At 33.3% G+C, this 18933-nt stretch overlaps 2 protein-coding genes across 2 annotated transcripts; both read left to right on the plus strand.

Annotated features, from left to right (window-relative positions):
* Positions 1–6140: 6140 nt before the first annotated feature.
* Positions 6141–13868, plus strand: LOC126678036 (uncharacterized). The gene is made up of 12 exons (XM_050372896.2): positions 6141–6596; positions 6682–6885; positions 7112–7257; positions 7439–7707; positions 8532–8629; positions 9154–9301; positions 9371–9810; positions 10332–10846; positions 10928–10988; positions 11095–11373; positions 12226–12487; positions 13320–13868. The coding sequence occupies exons 1-12, from the start codon at positions 6231–6233 to the stop codon at positions 13655–13657; spliced, it is 3126 nt and encodes a 1041-aa protein (XP_050228853.1). The 5' UTR covers positions 6141–6230; the 3' UTR covers positions 13658–13868.
* A 2286-nt stretch (positions 13869–16154) lies between these two features.
* On the plus strand, positions 16155–18483 carry LOC126678912 (60S ribosomal protein L7a-2). Its single transcript, XM_050373828.2, has 7 exons — positions 16155–16302; positions 16614–16661; positions 16763–16964; positions 17150–17319; positions 17643–17771; positions 17861–17953; positions 18173–18483. The coding sequence occupies exons 1-7, from the start codon at positions 16300–16302 to the stop codon at positions 18302–18304; spliced, it is 777 nt and encodes a 258-aa protein (XP_050229785.1). The 5' UTR covers positions 16155–16299; the 3' UTR covers positions 18305–18483.
* Positions 18484–18933: the final 450 nt, after the last annotated feature.

Raw genomic sequence — 18933 nt, forward strand, 5'->3', positions numbered from 1 at the left:
AAGGCGCCTTGTAAGCTTCTGGGAAAGAGATGAATTTTTCTTTCACCAGAAAATCAAAAATCTCTCCAGTCTTTGAAACATCAAAAGTATATTGCGACTGTGCACTTGAGGCATTTGGCTTTTTCCACATGTCAGGTACTTTTTTCACTAACATTGGGCAGATGCAAGATCCTGAGGAGTTCAAATCTGCAACAGCAATATCATGGCTCATCTCCTGGTAATATGTACACATGGAAGTTTTCCTCATGTGGTTCTCCTCCCTCAAGAGATCTTCATATTCTGTGACTTTTGCAGCAAGTTCGAAAAAATCACGAAACTCCATCCCTTGGAACTTCTTTCTCAACTCTATGTCTAGACCCCTCTGTGCCAGCTTCACAAACTCAGTCTCTGGCAAGTACACTTTGCAGCGACTCCTCAGCTTCTTAAACCTTGATATGAACAAATCTGCAGGTTCTCCGGACCTTTGAGTTATTCTTGAAATTTCAGCAATTGAGATCTCAGGTTCTGCCCGGAAGAATTGAGTGTGAAACTGCCTTTCCATCTCCTGCCAAGCAAAAATGGAATTTCTAGTAAGGGTGGCATACCAAGTGAATGCCGCTCCAGTCAGTGAATTAGGAAATAATCTCAGTTTAAGATTTGCAAAATTAAAAACATTTGCTAACTCTCCGCATTGTATGGTAAACCTTGCCACATGTTCCAAAGTTGATTGGCCTTCATCTCCTGAGAACAAAGAAAAGTCAGGAACTCTATAACCTCTGGGATATGGGTTATCTCTGTCAATTGCTTCAGGGTATGGCTTTTGAAACTCTGGCCTTCCCACTTGCCTTAAGCCGGGGCCATAGAGTTCTTGAACCATTTCTCTCACAGCATCAATATCCACCTGGTTTTGAATCACAGGAGGTTGAAACACAGGCACTGGAGTAGCATTTCCTCTTGGGATTCCACCACAGTTATTTCCCATATGGTTAAAACTTGATTCTGCTACCTCCTGAACATGATTTCCAGATACATGCCCCCCTTCGACTCGTTTTAAACTCTTCTTTTCAGAATCCTCCTTCTGAGCCCAACTCTTCTGCATTTTTTCCACAGTATCAATCATGATCTTGTATTGTGCCTTGCTTTTTGTGGAGTACTCATCAATTCTCCTGGCTTGTTTCCTAGATTCTTCTTCAAATTTCTCCTGTCTTACTTCCATTCTTTTGAAATAATCCATCATGTGAGCCATGATGCTTTCAGGAGAATCCTCAACCATTTTCTCCTTTCCTTTTTCTTCTGCAGTAACAGGTCCTACTACAGGAATGACATTTTGTAGCGCCTCTTGATTTTCATTATTTGGAGGCGCAAGTGACTTCTCAAACTGTTCAACCACTGTGTGAACTTTTCCTCCTGGCTCTGCTGTTGCAGGCGCGCTTTCCTCCTCCTGAGAGTCGGATACATCTTTCCCTAAAATACTGCGAGTCCTTGGAGCCATCTTTTGATAGTCCCACTGGGCGTGCCAAATTGTTTCCCTGTTTTTTAAGAAAACGGTTGGTGCCTTTGAAGTGTGTGCGGGCGTGCCAGAGGTTGGACCTCAAATTGAAAATAAAAATTGATCAAGCGATTGTGACAGATTTTCAAAGGACGTAAAAAATCTAAACGTTCGTAAAGAAAAACTCCTAGAGAAACTTTGAAAACAAGAATAAACTTCTGCAATTAAAATCTAAAATTCAACACTGTAAATGAACTACTGCTGAAATAATGTTTAAAAACAAAAGATTGAAATTGCGAAAGCTGTAAAGCGTTTACAAAGGATTGCATAAAATAAAAGCTTTTGGTGTTGATAATCTCCTGAGAGTATTGAGTTTTTGTTGAATTTGGCTGGGCCTCAAATCGTTGTCTTCTTCTCCCTTTTATAGCGTCTGCAGAAACTGCCTGATGATAACTGCCTCCCACGTCTTCACAACTTCTAAAAACTGCTCCTGAAACATTGCTTTACAAAAAGCACGTGACTTCCTGGACCTTGGCCAATTGAACTTCTGGGCTTTTTCCTTTTCAGCTTCTAATGGGTTTCTGGCCTTTTGATTCTAAAATTCTCTTTTCCTCCAAGGTGTCAAAAGCAAACCTCTGAGATTAACTTCTCAATATCAAATTTCTTGGAAATCTCTTGGAAAAGTCAAATCTCTTTGAAATCTCTTGGAAAAGTCAAATCCCTTTGAAATCTCTTGTAAAAGTCAAATCCCTTTGAAATCTCTTGAAAAAGTCAAATCGCTTTGAAGTCTCTTGGAAAAGTCAAATCCCTTTGAAATCTCTTGGAAAAGTCAAATCCCTTTGAAATCTCTTGGAAAAGTCAAATCCCTTTGAAGTCTCTTGGAAAAGTCATCTTTAAAATCTCTTGGAATTAAATTCTCCACGTAGCTTTTTCTATCTTTTTAATAGAATATGGGATTTATGGCCTTCGGGCCATATTTTTAATTTTGGCGTAAACAACTACTATTTCAATAATTATTTGATAATTAATATTTGAATACAATTTAATTATTTGACTAATCAAATTATGAGCCACGTGTTAAACACGTAAAGCGAGACTACTGTAAATAAAATTGTCCATTAATTTTGTGTTAAGTGATATAATTAACTTACTATCACTAGATAATGAAGCCTACATTAATTCTAAATAAAATAAACATGGTAGTAGCATCTAGTGCCAATTTGGCTACTTTGATTCTTTCTCCAAAATAAAATCTACCCACATTGGATGATGATAGTTACAAAGGGTAGTTGTTAACAATTTTATGCTTTTTGCAATTATAGAACAAAGAACATATTCTATTCCATAAAATTGCAAGTGTCATTTTAGTATTATCCAAAAACAATGTTGTGTATTGGACGATAAAGAGAGTTTTGGTCTCGAAGCAATCGCCTTTGTTCGAACAAAAAAGATTGTAAATTTGATGCTTTTCCATATAATGTGTCTGTGACTGTGTATACTTTTAAACCAATGGTTCCTATGAATTTGCTTCTTTAATTATTCTTTCTCACGTAGAAAGGGATTTATGTGCACGATTTTATCAAACAAGGGAATGTTTGAAATTTAGACGCAATGATGCCTCTAAGGCATATGTTCTTCGTGTCAAAATCCGACTTTTTTTTGTTGATAATTGGGGGCAAAATCCGACTTTTATATGAGTGGATTTTATAATTTAAAAATATTAAAGATTTACGAGAGGGATTTATGAAAGAGACGGTCTAGATGAAAAATTCCGCTCATATATAAAGTGTATAAAATTTGCATAATAATAAAAATGTGAAATGTCTGTGTAAGGATATAAGATTACATTTAGGAATTCTTGATACATAAAGAAAGTCATTGTGGGATGACATTGTGGACGAAGGGAGTAATTTGTTTAGTTCGAGATGATTTTAAGAATGAAAATGTTAATTGATTTTTGATACAGCCTGAATTGAAAAATCAAACTATTCTTTTCTAAAAACCAACCAAACTGATTTGTTTACTTTAATTTAGATTATTAAATTATTTAATAAAATTTATTTGTTTGAATTTTTCAGAAAAGAAGTTTGTTTAGCTCAGTTTGATTCCAACAAAATGCACATCCCTATAATTAAAACATAATTAATCCTTTTATAAAAATAATATTGGTTTTAGTATATATTTTTTTTTGATAAAGTTTAGTATATTTATATTCCAAATATGTTGTATTTGTTATAATGATGGCCTGAATACTTAGACTTATATTTTTTTTAAAGTGATAGAAACTTTTAAATTGTCAAAATACAATGTAATGCAAAGTTTAATACTGATATACGAATAAAATTCAATAATTTAATTTTCCATGCATGATAAAATATTAACATAATACTATATCATACAACAAATAAAATAAAGTCTAAACAATTAAAATACAACATGCTATAAAGTATGAGGATTAAAGATGTAAGTTTTTACAAATTTTGGCACATTATATACTAGGACCCCTCTAGAATCACCACGTTGATAGGAGCATAACTTTCCAACAATATGGGTTGAAGGAAAACTTTGTTCTTTAAAAATTATCAACTAATCAACTTTTCAAGCCATGCTGAAGATATAATATAATTAGAGATTTAAACGTGATAATATTCATGAAAAAGAATTATTAATGTAATTATAGTGGAAACACTTTTTTCTTTCTTTTGGGCCAATACTTAATTAACAAATATTACTACATTTCAAATACCTTAACCATCCAAGTTCCAAAAGGTAAGGAAAAAAGTGTTTAAGAAAGCGCTTTTGCTTATTGCAAGATGATGTAGCACACTTAAATTTGTTTTCCATTCTTATAAATTTAGAATGTGTGTCAAATCTACTAGTATTTGGTGTGGGTTAATGGGCCTTATGGGATTGGCATTACAGAGAAATTGTGGGGTGACATTGCAACATGACTTGTTATAGATGACTGGGTTGATGGCTGGACTGCTAGCTTGCGCAAATGCTATTTAACATTTTTGTTTTGTTAATTATCAAAAAAATAATATTTTTTAACGTATGCAATCTTTTTATTAATTATTTTAAAAAGCATTGCAAATTATATTTTAGAAAACTGTTTAAAGCGGTTTTATATCAAAATATGAGATTCGAGAAATTGAGAATACGAGTAGGAAAAAAGACGTAAGAATAAAATTTTAAAGACTAGCGCACGTTGAGATAGAAAAATCAAGGTCTAAATCATTTTAAAGTCCCTTAAAATTTTATTTTTTAATTGTCCGGTTTTTGAACTTTTTTCCATCATTTTTGGTCCCTGAACTTTAAATTTTTACTTTCTCAAGTCCTCAAATGGATGCCCTTCTATTTCATTCGTTCATTTACAATGGAGAAATGCTAAACAACACGAAGTGGTTAAACACGAATTACACTACTCCTTGTCAAGTGAAGGCAATTAATACCAAATGGTTAAACTTCTATTGCCTGTGCTTACGTGTATAATAGAGGTTGGTATTGTGTTTACACTTAAAGAAGCAAATTTTCAGTTTTTCTTCTTTTTATTATTTGTTATTTATTTTTTAACTTTTTGTTTTATTATTTTATATATTTGTCCTGTGGTTTTTTTTTGTCAAACAAAATCAAATAAAAAGTTATAAAATAAATATAAAACTGATTTTTTGTTTAAAAAATCACTTAGTCATCTATCTTTAAATTTTGTGAATATTAATTTTATAATTAGTTAAAATAAATGTTTTTATAATTAATTTTAAAAAAGAATAAAGAAAAATAAAATAAAAAGTTATAAAATAATTAACAGATAATACTATCAAGAAAAAGAAAACTAAATTTTTTACAAATCAACAAATTAAGAATTATAAAATAAATAATCAATAATAAAAGAACAAAAAATAAAAAAAACCTCTCAATTGGCACGAAATATCAAACTGGGTCAAACACACCCCTCATACACCCTCGCCTATTCTCACACCGCATGTGAAACTCACCCCTCACGACTAAGTGATTTTTTTAAACAAAAAATCAGGTTTATAATTTTTTTATTGATTTTTTTTAATAAAATAAACCACAGAAATAATATATATAAAATAATAAAATATAGAGTTAAAAAATAAATAACAAATAGTAATAAAAAGAAGAAAAACTGAAAATTTGCTTCTTAAGTGTAAATACAACACCAACCTGTACTATACACGTAAGCATAGGTAATAGAAGTTTAACCATTAATTAAGTATTAATTTGCCTTCACTTGCCAAGAAATAGTGTAATTAGTGTTTAACCACTTCGTGTTGTTTAGCATTTCTCTTTACAATGTTGGGAGAAAAATAGACCTTACAAATTATGACACCATTTTATATCCTAAACCATTAATCCGTTAATATTTAGTGACCCGTACCCGTTTAAGGACTTGAGAAAGCGAAAATTAAAGTTTAGGGACTAAAAGATGAAAATAAAATTCATGGACCATATAACTAAAAAAGGGAAAGTTAAAAGACTTTAAAAATGAGTTAATTCAAAAAATTAAGTGATAGGATGATGGTTGGTAGAAATACAAATAATCTGATATTTTTGTAACAATCCCAGTGTAAAAACCTTGTTCCATGAAAAGATAAACACAGGCCTGGTCCATGAGGCCCATCACTTACCTTTGCAAAAGCTCCCGCTCGAATTCAAAAGCGCAAAATCAAAAAACCAAACCAAAACGACAATCAGAGAGATCTATCCTTTTGCTCAGAGAGAAAGGAGAAAACAAGAGATGGCAAAAATGGAGGCCAAAGAGAGCGAAGAAGATAACAGCAAGCAAGAACAGTTAACGCTAAAAATTGCTAAAATCCTCGACGAAATCAAGACCACAAATGCAACACACATTCGAAAACTCAAAGAACTCTCAACCGTCCGATCAAAATCACACTCATCCTTCTCAGCTTCCTTCTTCAAAACCCTAACTCCTCTTTTCCACATCCAGCGCCGTATTCCCTCCGTTGAGCGCGTAATCCGCTTTGTTTCACTCTTTGCCGCCGCTCACAATGATTTCCTTGAAGAATTTATCCAGTTTTTACTCATTGCTGCTGTTGCCGCTAACAAAAACGCTAGGTCTAGGGCTTGCCATATCATCTCCGAGGTTAGATTCTTTATTTTCGTTTTTGTTTTCGCGCTTGGATAACATATTTGTTTTTACATTTAGTTTGCTTGTTTCACTATGTTAGATAATAATGAGGTTACCGGATGATGCGGAAGTCAGTGATGATGTATGGGATGAAGTGATAGAATGTATGAAGCTAAGAGTTACTGACAAGGTTCCAATTGTTCGTATCTTCGCAATTAGGTCTCTCGCGCGGTTTGCTAATGATAGTGAGAATAGTGACATTCTTGATTTGTTGCTTGATATGCTTCCTCAAGAACCTAGCGCGGTGAGTTTTGATTGCTGAAATCCTTTCTTCTTAATGAGTTTGATCTTAAACGGCTTGTTTTGGAATATATTTGTAGTTTAGGCTTTTAGAGAAGTTTGCAATTAGCGAACATGAAAATCGACTAGGATGGACTGAATTTGATTTTGTTTTTTAGAATTTCAATTTCCGAATGTAATGTAAGGGAGTTTATGAGCTGAATGGTTCACTTGTGCATGTTTTTTAACAGGAGGTTCGGAAGACAATTGTGTTAGCTCTGCCACCTTCTAATGCAACCTCACTAGCTATTATCAATTCTACTATGGATGTGAGTGAGTCTGTTCGCAAAGCTTCTTATTGTGTTCTAGCTGCTAAGTTTCCTCTTCAAAGTCTCAGGTGAATTTGACACTCTAGTGTATTGTCTGAATATTCTTCAGTTTTCAACCCAAAATTAATTTAGATAATGTTTTTATTGTTCTTGATGCTAATTATAGTGTGCTTTCAAGAGTAATGTGATCTAATATCCCATCATTGTATTGCAAATTGCTATAAAATAATTATATAATTATTTTGGTAGCATAAAGCTAAGGACAGCTATTCTTCAGAGAGGCCTTGCGGATCGTTCTGTAGCTGTATTAAGAGAATGTTTAAAATTAATGAGAGATGAGTGGCTTTCTAAGTGCTGCAATGATGATCCTGTACAACTTCTGAGGTTCCTTGATGTAGAAACATATGAGTCAGTTGGGGAGTCTGTGATGGCTGCTCTGTTAAAAGATGGCTTAGTGAAGTTATGTGATGGTCAAAGTATCCGGCAGTACATATCGTTGAGCAATGGTGATATGGAAGGTTAGTGGAGCTTTTCGTTTTGGTCAAATGGTTTTGAGAAAATGTTTCTCATTCATTCTCATTCTTTCGCAATTAATATTTTATTGTTTTTTCCAATTCTACTGTATATCTGTGATGGGCACTATTCTGCAGCTTCCAACATGAGTCTTGTTCCACTATTTATCTTTTTCTCAATCGAGAATACCTAAGATTTTTGTTGTTTGATTATTAGCACTATTAATATGACAATTCAAGCATTTGATGGTTTTCAAGAATTATCAATTATTTTATTTTTTTTGGAACTATGCAAACGGGGACAGTGAAATATCATTGTACTTGGCCACTCTGTTTAAAGCTGTAAACTTTTCTCCGAGTAAAGATTCATAGTAGAGACATGTTTACATTTTCTTCAGTGTTGCAACAATTTTTAACTGGGTGAAACATGATACTGTATTCAAAAAGGGGAAAGAATTAATGGAGTTGTGAGATTTCATAGAAGGAAAGATCTAATGGGGTACAGTGAAATGTTATCTTCACTTAAAGCGATTCTATAATTATAGGAAGATACTTTTATTGTTATTGCTTTCTTTTGCATTTTTATTCAGTGTTCTGAAAGTATTAAGAGTTTTAGTAATAGTCATCTTGATTACTATTCATACAGCGACTTGTTCCTGTAACATTCTAAATCATCTGTTTGGTGGTAGATTGTGTGTCTCCTTATGCCACATAGCTCTTTTCAAATTAGTGTCTTGGTAGAGGCTTAAGTAGTTTAGTCCTCTGCAGGATCTTTCTTTGCGTTGCTTGTGTAAAATCAGCATCATAATGGTTTCTCATACTGATACCAGGAGAGTCAGCAAACTCCAATGCAAGCATCCGTTTAATGGAGCCAGAGTTTGCACTTTACTGGAAGACAGTTTGCAAACACCTGCAGACAGAAGCACAAGTGAGTTAGTTTGTTGTCAATTTTTCTTTGTTTATTCTCTTTGTTATTTTGGATATTTGATTTTTGTCATTATCTACTTTGTTCTATTGTTGAGGTTGGAAGAAGTGGTGTGGCTTTGGTAATAAAATTAATGGTGCTTCTTTTTCAGAAAGCCTGTTTAGTAGACTGCTAATATTTTTTGTTTCCTGTGTTATTGACCTCACTTGATCTAGGAGTTTCTTAAATATCAAAATTTTGATCACTAGCTTTCTTCATTGATATACAAGGTTACACCTGTTTTCTTATATTCTGACTTCTCTTGGATGATTTCTTATCTTTCCATTCCTAACGAATCATTTTCTGAAGTAAAGTCGTGCAAATAAGCCAAGCCTTTTTTTATTTTTAACCCTCAGGCCTAAATAACTATACAATTATAGGTCTGACATTATGGCCGATATGCTGATTTTTAACTAAAGTTATCGTGGCTGAAGATATAAGAATGAATTTTGCGCCCTTTGGTTGATATGTGTTATGTGTCTGGACAGGAAAGAGGCTCTGACGCTGCCACAACAATGGGCACTGAAGCTGCAGTATATGCAGCTGAAGCATCAGATAGCAATGACCTTCTGGAAAAGATACTCCCTGCAACAGTTTCTGATTATGTAGTTCTAGTCAAAGCTCATATAGATGCTGGTAGGTCTTTTTTGTTGTTTCAGTAAGTTTATCTGCCACTACATACTCTAAGTACCCTTATATTCTCAGGACCAAATTATCGCTTTGCATCTCGGCAGCTACTATTGCTTGGTGCAATGCTTGATTTTTCTGATTCTACTAGCAGAAAAGTTGCAAGTCTGTTTGTGCAGGAACTATTGCACAAGCCACTTGATCATGAAGTGGATGATGAAGGAAATCAAGTTGTGATAGGAGATGGAATAAACGTCGGTGGTGACAAAGAATGGGCTGATGCAGTGTCCAGTTTAGCTAGGAAAGTCCATGCTGCTACTGGTGAGCTTGAGGAGATTGTTCTTGGGGTCATAGAAGAGCTTGCTCGACCTTGTAGGGAAAGAACGGCAGACTATATGCAGTGGATGCATTGCCTCGCAGTTACTGGTGTTCTCTTGGAAAATGCGAAAGCTTTACACTGGCTTCAAGGCAAAGCGATTGAACCTGCTGAGCTGCTTCAATCTTTACTGCTTCCTGGGGTAAATATGTATTGTATTTGATTTTGATGTTTTTTTCTGTTATTTGTTTCCTTTTCTTTCCTCTCTTTCCTCTCTTTGGTTTTAGATAGTAGTAGTCATGCCTGTAATGACTCCAATTATTTCTAATGTGGACTTATCTTTGTAAAGTTGATTCTGTTGAACTTAGAAATGAGTGCTTGATGTGTCTTGCATCCATGTTTAAATCAGGTCACTGTGTAGTGTCTGATTATTTCTGTCGTTTCAATGGTCAAATTGTGACTATTTTAAGTTTTCCAAAAGTATGTACTTATGATGGTATATATGCCACTGGGGAAGTGAAGAAAGTAGAGGAACAGTTCACATGAATCTTGTTTCTTAATTTCTTTGTTCAGAAAATTAGGATTGTTTTTGAGTTCAGACAAGATGGACTCATTATTCTGCATTCAAATTAAATGGGTCTTATGCGTCCAATTAATTGTGTCCACTTTATAATTTTTAAAGCTTTTTCTGATATTGATTGGTGATTTGAACAATGGATGCAGGCAAAACATATTCATCTGGATGTCCAGAGAGTTGCCATCAGGTGTCTTGGTCTTTTTGGCTTGTTAGAGAAGAAACCAAGTGAAGACCTAGTAAAGCAGCTGAGGCTTTCTTATGTTAAGGGTCCTTCTTCAATTAGCATAGTAGCGTGTAAGACACTAATTGATCTTGGCATGTGGCACGGTACCCGGGAAGTTGACAAGGCTCTTGGGTTTGATCATGCTTCTCAATCTCAGGAATCCAAGATTGTATTTAACCCCGTTAACTTTTCTGATCCTGATGACTGCTTAGATGTTCAGCTACTAGATCTTTTATATGCTGGTCTTGACAGAAACGATTGGACAAAATCTGTAGTAGGGGATGAAAATGAGACGGTGCAAGGTGTTCTCGGTGAGGGTTTTGCTAAAATTCTTCTCCTCAGTGAGAATTATCCAAGCATACCAACTTCTTTACTGCCTCTGCTCTTAGCCAAGCTTATTATTCTTTTTTTCAGTAACGAAACAAAAGACTTACAGAGGTAGAATTTCTATGCCCTTGTTAATGATTTCTACTATCTTCTCCAGATAATACTTCAACTAATAATTGCCTACTTCACCAGGTTGAAACAGTGTTTATCTGTCTTCTTCCAGCATTATCCCTCCCTCTCAGCTAATCATAAGGTAAGCATAACATTTAATTGTATTTGATGTTTTATATATTTTTTTAGCAGAGATGTCTTCTATTTTTTTCAATAATTACATTAATTTTTCAATGCCGCAAATGTAGAAATGTTTATCCAAGGCCTTTGTTCCAGTCATACGTTCCATGTGGCCTGGCATCTATGGCAATGCTGGAGGTGCTGCCATTTTGGTATCTAATATGCGTAAGAGGGCAGTCAACGCTTCACGGTTTATGCTACAAATGATTCAGGCTCCTTTGTTTTCCAAAAAGACTGAAATTAACGATGAAAATGGAAGTACAGAGCTACCAGAAACCACAGATAGTTCTCAGCAATCTTCATTTGAATGCGGAGAGGAGGGACTTGCAATACGTATAGCTGCTGAGGTGACCTTTCGCAACAAAAGCTTTATTCTTCTTTCTACATACATGAATCGTTAAGAACATGAATTATCAGTTTCAAAGTCTAATATCTAACTTGCTTTTCATCATCTGAAGCAGTTTGCTGGTCCTTTGATAGGCCATTTTCCTCTTAAAGTATAGTTTGCTTCAAGCTGTAGCCTGCATGGTTTATTCCTGAAACGGAAGTGTTTTTAATTACCTTAGCTTGTTTCTCGTGATATATTGATCTTTAATTTATGAGAAGTAAGAACTGTTCGTGAGGCAAGGCACTTTTAATTGTAGTGGATGCTCTGAGTTGTCTAACTTTCGAGGGCATTTGGGTACTTGTTTTTTGTTCAGTTGTTCAACACTTTGCACTTGGTGACAAAAAAACTGGTAAAGGTTTAAAGTTTATTGCCTGTTGGTATGAGTGGTTTGGTTGAATGGATTAGGACATGGAGAGCTGACCATAAAATTTGGTTTCCAATGAATTTTGCTAGCTGTAACGAATCAATGGAGTGTGAAGTCCAGCTGAAGCCGGACATGAGATGAGAGCCTTGTATAGTGAACTAAAAGTAAATCAAAAACTGAAAGTTCCTAGTATTTGTCAAAACTAAAACAAATCTTGACATTTGATATCATTTTGTTCTATTTGTCGGACCCAATAATGTCTTTAGCTACCATATTTTTGTTTCTTCCAGTCTAAAGAGAAACAGAATAAGTTAATTTTAGAATTGTATCATTCCGGCAGTTAATTTCAAAGTGAAACTATCCAGTAGTTGGTACCATGTTGTTATGCATTATGTTGTGTATTGTTAATGTGGCAAATCTGATTGGCTATTTTTGTGCTTTTTTAAGGTGCTAAGTTTTTCAGTTAAGAAGACAGCTGCTGAGAAGGCATACACCTTGGCATTAAGCAGGATACTTGTATTGCTTCATTTTCGAATGTCAGAACAAGGAGCAGTAAAATTAATGAGGCGGCTTTTGAATCACGTAGCTGAATCTGGATCCGCAGATAAAGATCTTATAAAGGAGTTGAAGCGAATGGCTGAGCATCTCAAGTCATTAGATAGCCAGCCAGAGGAGGAACTTGAGGATGATCAAATCAAACTTATATTGGGTAAGTCCCTTTTACTGAAAAAGCCTTGGGAAAGTTATTATATATTGGGACATTCAGCTATATGGGTATTCATAGAAGCATTAAAATAAAGAGTTAAGGGTCATTCGAGTCCCTAAACTTGTGCGTTAGGGTCAATTAACTCAATCTTAGCCATTTTAATTAGTCAAAGACAGTAGTCTCTATTTTTAGGTCAATTAACTCTCAAATTGTACAAAATGAATGAATTCATGGATCGCAGTGATCCAATTTGGAAGTTAATTAACCTAAAAGTAGACAATGCTATTCTTAATGGATTAATATGGCTAAATGTGAGTTAATCGACCATGATATACAAGTATAGAGACCATGATGATCCTTTATTTTAAAAATAAATGAAAGTTTCAAGCAATTTGAAATTTTATTTGAATGTTGAAGAGGAATGATTAGTTGCTTTATTGTGGCGATTTATGGTAGGAGTACCAAATCAAACCAAACCAGACTGAACTAACATTTGTAACTTTTTTTCATAATAGAACCAAACCAATTTTGTACAAGTTATAAATATTTTGAACCACACCAGTGTCGGTTTGATTCTTTTGGCTAGATTTGTACCAAAAGTGAATTGACAATTTTTTACTTGTAAAATTAAACTTAACCAAAAAATCAAATTATTTTTGTAATTGAACCGAGTTCGTTAATTTGGTTTGGATTTTGTCAATCCCCATTCTCTGGATACGATATGATTCGAACAAATGGTAGCCTGGTACCTCGTTTGCTACATTGCGTTGCAAAATATAAACTATTTGTCATGTTACCTCGCTATCCTCTGTACTCATTGTGTTTATGTTGACAGGGAGGTTGGAATTGGAGTTGAACTTGGATATTGATAGTAGCTCTTCTTCAATCCTTCAAACACCGGCCCCGATAAGGCCATCTAGACCAACTCGTGCAAGAAGACGAGCGAGATCTGAAGACGAGACATCCTCTGATGAAGACACCTCCACCACTTGTGTTGCTCAGGCTACTCAAGCCACTGTTGGTACCAGGTCACAAAGAGCGAGCAAAAGTGCCGCCCTGACCAAAATAACCGCCAATAGAGTCGTTAGAATAGCAGAATGTGATGACGAGGAAGAAGATTCAGAGGTGACATCAGAAGATAATTCTGATGAAACCGATCATGATAGCGAATGAGCATGTAGCAGATTTATTTCTGCGGAATGGATTATGAATTCTCAGCTTTGCTGTTTAGTGTTGTATGCTTCTCTAGTTAATTTGTATAGATAGCGAAATGTCTAGGATTTTGGTTCGCATTGCTGCCTGTATGGTTAGCCTTTGTTAGAATTACATATTTTTGTGAAATATTACCGAAATTTGTATGCCTGCTAATGAATTAATTGTGTTATTTATGTTCTTATTTCAAAGTGACAACATAACCTATAAAAAGTGAAGTTCTCTATCCAATTTTTCCAAACATTACTGAAAATATTGCACACACTAAGCATTCTTTTAATTTGATAATTTCTGTAAAAAAATTCTTTAAGCTTATGAATATCAATTTAATTGCAAAGAATAAAATATAATTCGTTAAACAATATTTATAAGGTTTAATAACTAAAATATATCTCAAACTTTCAGAATTTTTCCGTCTATGGTCTAACTTTTCCAAATTTCAATGGTAGCTCATTTTGCACAATTGAATTTCAAGTCTAAGAGCATCCCCAATGATATTCTTTAAAATAAAGAGCATCTTTTGTAAAATAAAAAACATCTTAAAGATAAAGAGTGATATTTAAAATTTTACTCCAATGGATTCTTTAATATCAGTTTTTTATTGTATATAATTTTAATAATTAATAATAAAATAAAAAGTATTAAATAATAATAATATTAAATTAATTGCCTCTCTAATATTAAATTTTATTTTATTTTCATAAAAAATATTAATAAAATATTAAATATTAATAAAATAATTTTTTATTCATTTATTTATTCAATTTTTTTACTAAAAGTAAAAATATAATATTTAAAAGTAAAAATAACCACCTTATTTTTTAAAATTTAAAATTTTATTATTTGAAAAATGAAGTAGAGAGTGAAAATGGCTCTCTACATGTGGAGAGCCATTTTCACTCTCTACTCTAAATATAAAAAATAGAAAGTCCATTGGACTTCTAATTTATTATCAAACTCTTTAATTTAAAGAGTTTGACAATTTTAAAGAGTCCATTGGTTGGAGATGCTCTAACCCCTCTCCCAATTAAAATAAAGAGCTCGTGACACTATAATTCTTTTTATTTATCAATTTTTATTTGTACTTTATAATCAAACTGAATAATGAATCAAAACAAATCTAATCAAATCAAATCAAAGAAACTAAAATAAAATCAAAAGTCTTCCTCATGGATTTAACGTGTAAATCCTAACTCTCATGTAATAAATCTGGACACAAGCTTATTCTACTTTTCAATTGATCTAAAAATAAAGATTTAAGTGCTAGTTAATTGACATTGATGTACAGATTCAAAGATTGCGATAACCCTTTGTTCAAAACTAAAACTAAAACTAAATGTAAAATAATATAGAAGATGGTATCATTTTCATGTATATTCTATAAAAAAATTATTAATAATATGTTAATAAATAAAAAATAAAAACAAAATATTAAATTTACTTACTGATAAATAAAAGCTAATAATAGAAAAACACACACAAAAAAAGAATTAATAAAGTCCAAAAGCGCGGAATAATGAATAAATTTTGTTTTACAAAAGTGAGAAAATTGGATAAAAATCAACGTTTTTTTAAGCCTAACATATCATTTGACCTCTGTCTTTATATCGTTTTACCCATTAAACCTTTCATCTTTTGGTTTAACTTTTCACATTCCAACTCTTAAATTCGTTTTTTTAATCTCTTAAACTGTAAATTTTATGATTATTTCGCTATTTTTTTGTCTATCTAGGACAACGTTTAGTTACAAAACAAAAGAAGCACATGAATATATGTTTTTAAGATAAAGTGTAATGCATATTTTAAATTCTGAATTTGTATATTTTTATTTATATGATCTTTCATTTCAGCTTCTTTAGCATCAGCTTCTATACTTTTGTATCATATATTTTTTATTTTGAAAATTTTAAAAAATAGCTTTCTATTTTATATCAAATTAATGAGCTTTTAATTTTTAAAATAATTATTTTTAAACTCTTCTTTCTTTTTCAAAAATAAAGAAAAAATAAATTAATGTATTAAATAAAAAATTAAAAACCTCTTAAATTTTACTTTTACTTTTATTTTTTATTATAAACAAACAAAATCAAGTCTAAAAAACACCTGATCTATAATATTTAAATTAAAATAACATTATGCTTTCATTTCTTTTTAAAATTTTGATTTGATTTTTTCATATACTCCAATTATCGTATTTTTTTTGTTAAAAACGTTACACTTTTTTCTTATCTTTTGCACCTCTTCACCAATTTGACCCTCCATCTTTTAATATTAATAATGTGTTAAATTATTTGACAGTCCAGCCATTATCTTTTTCCTACATAAATTTATGCATGTCTCTCTACCAATAGATTAAAGAGGTAAAGTAAAACTTAGAAATTGAAATGTCCAAGAGGTTAAACTGAGAAATTGAAGGGTCAGAACGATAAAAATTTATAAGTTCAGGGATGAAGTAATATATTAAGCCTATTTCTTTTAACAATTTTAGGGTTTGGGCATCGTTTCCTTTCGAGTTACAGCAGACAAATAAAACCCTCTCAAACCGCTGCTCTTCTCTACTACGTTCTACACTCCTTCTCCATCTGAACATTTCCTCCGCTACCATGGTATCGCATTTTCTCTTTACATGAAGCCTTTTAATTTCTCCATTTTTTTTGCTATTTTATATTGATCTTTTTTCTAATGTAAATGTTAGATATAGAGCAGATTGGGTAGCTGTTAATTCGCTGCTTATCTAGATTTCAGCTTGTCTTTAGTTATAAGAGTTTAGATAAAATAATTAATTTTATGTGGAATAAAACTAAAATGATCTGAGTTCAGAACTAGGTCTGACTTGAATTTCATGATATTTTCCCATTTGAATTGTATGCTGGTACTTTAGTTGTCTCTTTTGGCCACTTATTTTGTCTTTTTACAGGCCCCGAAAAGAGGTGTGAAGGCCCCGGCATTGGCGAAGAAGAAAACGGTGAGTAGTCTTTTATTTAAATGCAGATTTTTTTACTCAAATTGTAAGTCGGCATGATGTTTCTTCGTGATTTTAATTGGTGCATACCTTCAATAATGCAGGAAAAGGTTTTGAATCCTTTGTTTGAAAAGCGGCCAAAGCAGTTTGGAATTGGTGGGGCTCTGCCACCTAAGAAGGACTTGACCAGGTTTGTCAAGTGGCCTCATGTTGTTCGCATTCAGAGGCAAAGGAGAATTTTGAAGCAGCGTTTGAAGGTTCCTCCTGCTGTTAACCAGTTCACTAAGACGCTCGACAAGAACCTTGGTATGATTTTCATTGCTGTGTTGGAGTTCTATTTGATTTATGTATCATTTTAGAATCGTGAATGTTAATGTAGCATCAATAATGCCCTTGATAAATTTGTTGTTTGATTACCATCTCAATCAACTGCCTGTTATATTTCCTGATCCTGGCTGTCCTAATATTTGTTCGTGATTTTAACATTACAGCTACCCAACTCTTCAAGCTGTTGCTCAAGTACAGACCTGAAGACAAGGCAGCTAAGAAGGAAAGGCTTCTTCACAGAGCACAAGCTGAAGCTGAGGGGAAAACTGTGGAATCAAAGAAGCCTATAGTTGTTAAATACGGGCTTAACCATGTTACCTACCTCATCGAGCAGGTATACATTTAACTCTCTGCCCATTGGCTTTACTGAGTGATGGTGCAAAATTTTGACAGCTCTTTTATTAGATTAATAGTTGAGTTTTGTAGGTAAGGTGACCACATCAGGATATTTTGAAAATTATATTTTGGACTTGTTACATTTAGCCTTTGTGTTCTCTCCTCACCTTGATAAGAACATGATTATATTATTTTGGCACTTCCTCAATCAACTACTGATTATAATATTGCTCGCTGCTGATGTACTTTTATGATTATTGTGGCTCATCTTGTATTCTTTCTAATTCTTTGTTGTAACCAAACCTTCTGTTATTCATGTAGAACAAGGCTCAGTTAGTAATTATTGCTCATGATGTGGATCCAATTGAGCTTGTTGTTTGGTTGCCTGCCTTGTGCCGCAAAATGGAGGTGCCATATGCAATTGTCAAGGGCAAGTCTCGGCTAGGAGCGGTAAAGTTTCTGCACCATTTCATTTATTAATGGTATTTATATTACTTTAATATGGAAAACTGACAATGTTTTTTGTTAACAACGAATAGATTGTCCACCAAAAGACTGCTGCCGCATTGTGCCTTACATCAGTAAAGAATGAAGATAAAATGGAATTTAGCAAGATTTTGGAGGCAGTAAAGGTAATAAATCAAACCCGTGTGGTAATCTTTGTTAGCATTTTAATATGGTCTAGCTGGTGATTTCTGATTTGGTTTTTAAAAGTCCTTGTATTTGACACTGTATTTGGGAACAAGCATATCTCTTTTTTTGCTGCATATTAAGTGAAGACCGCCAATTTGTTATTGACATTGACTCCTTTTTCTTTAATTTAATCTTACAATCCTTCCTGTTAATTTTAGGCCAACTTCAATGACAAATTCGATGAGCACCGCAAGAGGTGGGGCGGTGGCATCATGGGATCCAAATCTCAAGCCAAGACTAAAGCTAAGGAACGAGTCTTAGCAAAAGAAGCTGCACAAAGAATGAATTGATTTGATCTTCTAGTGTAGTGTAGCTTATATCCTGAGAGTAACTTCTGAAGACAATGAATTTTGCATTATATTTCAATTGCATGGTTTTGTTTCCAATGGACAAGTTCTTCATCCATCTTGTAGCTCAGATATTTTTCCTACCATTTGTTTTGATTATTTTTCTAAAATCTTATATGCTATGATTTTGTTTCTATTGCAAATGTGAATCGAGTTTCTCGTTTTGCTCGGTTATGTTTCATGGTGATTGGTTAGGTACAAATGTGTGTTCTAAATGTATTCAAATATGTTCTTGAGTTGAGGGTATGTTTGGTGGTTTGATTATATTTTCATTTATATAGCCGAATGACTATAATGCTAATTGCTTGCATGGTATGGTTTGTGATGTGAATTCTTTGTTTAGCTAACATTTTCATGACATTATTTTTCAATCTATTAAACTTTTATTAAGAACGCGAATGATACTGAGTATCAGAAATTCGCTATATATGATTCAACAATTTCTTCATCGTCATCTTCATTTGTGTTGATCTTGATCCTCTTGAAATTCTTGCAAACGCTTGAGTGCCTTTCTTAAGAGATCATTTCTGGTTTCTTCTTTATCTTTAAGCTTACTTCTGGCTGCTGCATCT

The sequence above is a fragment of the Mercurialis annua genome, linkage group LG4, assembly GCF_937616625.2.
Source record: "Mercurialis annua linkage group LG4, ddMerAnnu1.2, whole genome shotgun sequence".
Lineage (NCBI taxonomy): Eukaryota > Viridiplantae > Streptophyta > Magnoliopsida > Malpighiales > Euphorbiaceae > Mercurialis > Mercurialis annua.

Coding starts and splice junctions, on each gene's coding strand:
- LOC126678036 (XM_050372896.2), top strand. CDS start 6,231: ATGGCAAAAATGGAGGCCAAAGAGAGCGAAGAAGATAACAGCAAGCAA. Junction 7,258..7,438: donor TTTCCTCTTCAAAGTCTCAG/GTGAATTTGACA, acceptor TTATTTTGGTAG/CATAAAGCTAAGGACAGCTA. Junction 11,374..12,225: donor CAATACGTATAGCTGCTGAG/GTGACCTTTCGC, acceptor TGCTTTTTTAAG/GTGCTAAGTTTTTCAGTTAA.
- LOC126678912 (XM_050373828.2), top strand. Junction 16,965..17,149: donor GACGCTCGACAAGAACCTTG/GTATGATTTTCA, acceptor TTAACATTACAG/CTACCCAACTCTTCAAGCTG. Junction 17,320..17,642: donor TTACCTACCTCATCGAGCAG/GTATACATTTAA, acceptor TTATTCATGTAG/AACAAGGCTCAGTTAGTAAT.